General features: G+C 34.6%; 1 protein-coding gene across 2 annotated transcripts; it reads right to left on the bottom strand.

Moving 5' to 3' along the window:
- Window positions 1-663: 663 nt before the first annotated feature.
- On the bottom strand, window positions 664-4,914 carry LOC149206337 (cysteine-rich receptor-like protein kinase 2). Of its 2 annotated transcripts, XM_089393682.1 has the most exons (5): window positions 3,897-4,914; window positions 3,681-3,815; window positions 1,651-2,508; window positions 1,415-1,565; window positions 664-1,282 (listed from the first exon to the last, which is right to left on the bottom strand). In XM_089393682.1, exons 3-5 carry the CDS (start codon window positions 1,875-1,877, stop codon window positions 899-901), a joined length of 762 nt encoding a protein of 253 aa, XP_089249808.1. In that variant the 5' UTR covers window positions 1,878-2,508; window positions 3,681-3,815; window positions 3,897-4,914; the 3' UTR covers window positions 664-898. The 2 variants fall into 2 exon arrangements, 1 of the variants encoding a protein (XP_089249808.1); XR_016251918.1 differs by lacking the exon at window positions 664-1,282 and having other exon boundaries at window positions 1,447-1,565; window positions 2,189-2,508; window positions 3,897-4,908.
- Between the last annotated feature and the right edge of the window lie 422 nt (window positions 4,915-5,336).

A 5,336-nucleotide genomic window follows, 5' to 3' on the forward strand; every position in this document is an offset into this window, starting at 1 on the left:
ATAGAAAGTTCCAGGTTTGGTAACCCTTTCATGACTAAGGTATCAAAGAAAAGGTAGTTCTAAACCTACGGGGTAACCTTTCCAAGATGTGTGATATGAATAGGTCATATAAGTGGGACATGAAACCTCCACTTTATTGAGATTTTTTGTAATAATGAATTTATGCTTCACTTATTTGAGGCAATTTGTGGGAGGTGTAATACTCCATTAAGTTGAAATGACTCAACTGATCATATTTATTTATTGAATTAAACATGTTAAGAGATGTGAAATAATATTGTTAATGTGAACAAACAAGTTAAGGCTAAGGAATTTTTGAATACTACCCAGGACTTAAAAAGACACGTCACGCAAAACTCAAAAGGAATTCTTAATTAGGGAGCATGTGCTCTTCAGGGTCATGTTTATAGGTTGACAAGTTTATTTTTCAGAGAGGCACTATGCTCTGTAATTATTTGATTTATAGGGTTGTATAAGCTCTCGCAGATGATTTGAATATAGATTTTGTTATTGTCTTTTGAATTCATATATAGACTCCTTGAATTCATTCACGCTAGATGCATAAATTCCTTTTCAAAAATAGTTATTCAATTCGCTGATACAAGAATTACAAGCAGATCAGCCCCTCTTGGGTTCATTCTAGCTCTTTATGCGATGATTTGAATACATATTTTATTATTGTCTTTTGAATTCACTTATACATTCCTTGAATTCATACATGCCAGATGAATAAATTCCTTTAAAAACAATAGTTGTTCAATTCTCTGATACGAGAATTACAAGCATATCTGCTCTTCTAGTGTTCATTCTCGCTCTTTCATAAAGGTGAAATGAAAAGCGTTGCAATACTAATAAAATATAATGAAATCCACCACATAGGATTATAATTTCTTTTGGGTCATCTTGGGCCAAAAGAGGTGGACGAGATAGTGTTCAATGACAATGGAGTGTCAGGGAAGGAAGCAAAGTTTGATATTGGAGTATGGATTTTCAAAGCAGCACGAGTGTTAGTATTTGCTTGAAGGCTTGATGCAGCAATAGGATTAGTAATTAATTGTGAATGGACGACATCTATGAAAGGAGGTTGAGTAGGTTGCGGAAGATTTGGGGTTTTGCTCATGAGGAACATGATGACTTTAGACATAGAAGGACGAAGATTTGCAGATGCCTGTGTGCAAAGTAGAGCTATGTGAACGACTTGCAATACATTTTCTTGGGAGTTTTCTTTGATGTTGGGATCAATGATGTTTGTAGGTGTTCCTGATAAATAATGATTCCAAACCTGCATCATACATGTATTATAGGTTCTAAATCTTATCAAACCTTTTAGTTTAGAAGCAAAATAAGATTCTATATATGACAAGATATTTTAATTTGTAAGAGAATAGGCTTTTAGATATGACAAGGTCATTACCACTGTCAGGAGAGATGGCACTTCATCAGCATATGAAGGGGTTCTATTCTTTCTGCCAGTAATAATCTCCAGAACTAGCACCCCAAAAGCATAGACGTCAACTTTTTCAGTTAGATGACCATGCATAAGATATTCTGGAGCCATGTAACCTCTGTAGAAAAGAAGAAAATATATATATTAATAACAGCTTTTAATGTTTTTATTTGTTTTTTCTGTATTTCTTTCTGGATTCTTACCGAGTTCCAACAATAGCTGTGCTTAAATGAGTTTGATCTTCAGAAAAGTGCCTAACTAACCCAAAATCTGCAATTTTAGGTTTAAAATGTTGATCTAATAAAATATTACTAGCTTTTATGTCTCTATGGATGATGCGAATATCTGATCCTTGATGAAGATAAGCTAGCCCACTAGCTATTCCTAATATAATCTCAAACCTTCTCTCCCAATCAAGCACCTTGGCCATGTTTCCATATGTTGCAAAGTACAATTCTATGTCAAAATTTTGTATAAATAGCAATGCTTCACATGTGAAGATTGTATCAAAAATCAATCTAGATGGTTATAAAAAATTATTGAAGATTGTAACAAAAACCAATCTATATAGCTATGAAAATTTACCAAACAGAAACTTATCTATGAAAATTTACCAAATAGAAACTTATCAAGGCTCTTGTTGGGAAGGTATTCATAAACCAGAGTTCTATTTATACCATCGATACTGAAGCCAAACAGTTTGACGAGGTTTTTATGTTGAACACAACTTATCAAATTCACCTCATTGAAGAACTCGTTCACACTGTGTTCTCTGTTGTCACAGAGTCTCTTCACAGCAATTTCCTTGCCATCTGGTAAAACCCCTACCAACATGTCCAATCTGTACTGTTCAGTGATGATGTAAATTTACCCATAGTATTTGAGAACTCAGTATGATAGAATGATTGTGAACATCACCTTATAGACAGAACCAAATCCTCCTTGACCAAGTTTGTTTGTCGGGTCAAAGCTTCGAGTAGCTGTTTGTAGAATTTGAAATTTGTAATTTAATTTTGATTTAGATATAGCTGTTGAAGGTTCCTTTGTTGATTTATAGTAACCTGCAAAATAAAGAAAAATTTCAGGATGAGAAATACAATTCTTAATGATTCCACTCAGAATTATCCCACCCAGGAAAAAATATACACAAGAGTAGGGACAGTGTTAGCAAATAAAAGGTTTTAATAGATAAGAGGTGGACATATGAAGAACCGTAATGAGAATGAAACTTGAGAAGAGTCTTGGTAGATGTAGTCGAAGATATCCTTCAACGTTCAATAAATAGAACCATTCATAATTCAAAAAGCAACTAAGCTAGTTAGAGCTCTTAAGGACCAATTAACCTACTAGTTTGAGGACTTGCTAAAAAAGGACGACGGAATAGACTCATAAACGCCATATATATAAGGGAAGGGTTCAACCAGTGAATTTGTTGCATCATTGAAATTGCCATTTCAAGTGTAGGTAGGCAGATACAGGTTATCCTTAATAAGACTGCTGAAATCCGCATTCAGTTTGTTTATTAAATATTATTTTTCTCTAGGTACAAAATATTATCAATCACAGAATTTGCCATGATGGTACTTGGTTTGTTACTGTATTGCATTATGTGACAATAAATAGTTCGGTTTTTAAGCAATATGTGATATTTTGTTTAACTTTTTGTCATTGACAGTTTCTATGATTATTCTAATTCAATTGTTTCTATACTTCATCTTTGTGGCTAGAAATCGAGGAAACTGTGTATACCTTCTTAACCTGTAAATTTTACGAAAAAATATAAATTCTGAGCTATTGACACCATACAATTGCTAATCTGTATAGGGTGACAGAAAATTGACATTTCATTTTATGATTTACGAAAAAATATAAATTCTGAGCTATTGACACCATACAATTGCTAATCTGTATAGGGTGACAGAAAATTGACATTTCATTTTATGACTGCTAGAAGACATGATCCAAGTTGCAGGATTTGGTTTTCATCTTAAGGTGATTAGGCAAACCCTGACATCTATAAATCCATGAAGGAAAACCACAATTTTAATCTGACCAGGCGTGGGATGGTTAAATCTGAACCCTAACATATGGAGTCCAGAAGATGTGTTACTACTAAATTTGCAACTGAGAATACGATATAATATAAAATATGGGTTGCAAATTTTCTCCTTGAAAATATCATTAAACACAAATTATACATCTATATATATAAAGAAAGAGAAATTCAACTCACCCAGAACTGGCTTCTCATGCAGGGGCTTACTAACTTTTCTTTTCCAAATTACAACTCCTCCAAACAGCAGCAGCACAATAACGACACCAGGAATGGTCAATCCAAGTAATATTGGTAGATTAGGGCGGGATTTTCCTGCAGCAAATAGCAATCCGCATTATTAAATTGAATTAGCAAATGCTTTTAGAATGTTTTCCAATAAATAATGGACAATACCTTCAGTGGCCCTCTTGGAGGGTGAGGCCAAAAGGACGTCATCACCATAAAACTTGTATGCTGCAAAATGAATTACACAGTTCTTATTATAGTCATCTCCTTGGATAAATCCTTGTGGACAATGAGCGAAACTTTTGTACCAAGTATTGAGGCACTGTCTACACTAATCCATATTAAGGTCTCTCCAACACTGAGCCACAGCATAAATCCCATTCCCATTTCCTGTAGCGTAACCCACCTCACTGGACACAGCATCATTAATAACTTTAGTCAAAAGATTGGCAATCGACCAATCCAAACCGCTAGCGTTTGCATCGGTTCTGTTGGTAGTATTTATGCATTCTATAGCGTTATGTTCTGTAAACAATAATTTTGAATAGAAGTTATAAGTGGCATATCTCAAGAAACATCCTCTTAGACGAATGCTTCCGGAAATACGGCGACAGTCTTCATTGAAAGTCCTTTTAGCGTATGAAGCGCATGCCTCACAAGTAGGGGCATTCATGTCTCCTCTGCACTGAGCAAGACCGTACATCTTATCTTCATTTTGTCCATACCACGAAATATTAAAACCCGTCTCCCCAACATTCTCAACTAATGAATTCAGAACCATATTTGAGTTCCTTTCCAGAGCACTGCCGTTCATGATAAAACTGCCATCGCAACTAGATGCTTCGACATCAGTAGTAATATCCATCTGAGCTGATACCAATCTTAGTAGTAACAGCGATAAAGAGAGAAATATATTGAATTTTGCAGTGAACTTAATGATATTCCTCCTGTAATTACAGATATGGGAGGGGGCCATTCTGTCAAAAGCAATTGAACTCAAAATCAGGGTCAGGGTTCATTCTGATTCATTCTAACTTTAAAAGAATTTTCACTACTCTCTTCTTTTTTGTTAAGGTGTGATGCTTGAAAGGAAATGTCTGGTGCATTTTCCTTCTAAGTGCATGCGCAGGCTGAAAATTAGGATGCGTATAATGAGAAAAAACAAGAGTAGTTTGGCTATAGATTTAATAGTCCACGCGTGAGCCATTTAATCTTCCCAATTACAAATGGGAAATGGTTTAGTGAAGTTGAGATCGCAATTTCAAAGTCGAAGTATTGAATTGAAATTTGATATGGACTTGACACGGAATACAGCCAGAATTCAATTCTACACTTAATAATAAAGCAGTTATTGTGAAGTTATTTTGCCACCTCATCACAAATCAATTCAATATGCCTTATAAAACAAGTCTTATTGAGCCAAGTCTTTTGGATAGCTTTTATTTTTCACACTTGGTTCTTACTCTTACTCTTTTCCACTAGATTTAATGAGTTCTTACTCGAGTCTTAACTCTTTTCCATGAGAAGTAAAGTTCAGACAAACCAAATGAACTACATTTCATGTATACATCTAAAAACATATCTAGATTTCGAGATTTATCAAAAACT

Source organism: Pinus tabuliformis, chromosome 1_2 (assembly GCF_031772625.1).
Source record: "Pinus tabuliformis cultivar Carrire ecotype Pingquan chromosome 1_2, CPIR1, whole genome shotgun sequence".
Taxonomy (NCBI): Eukaryota; Viridiplantae; Streptophyta; class Pinopsida; order Pinales; family Pinaceae; genus Pinus; species Pinus tabuliformis.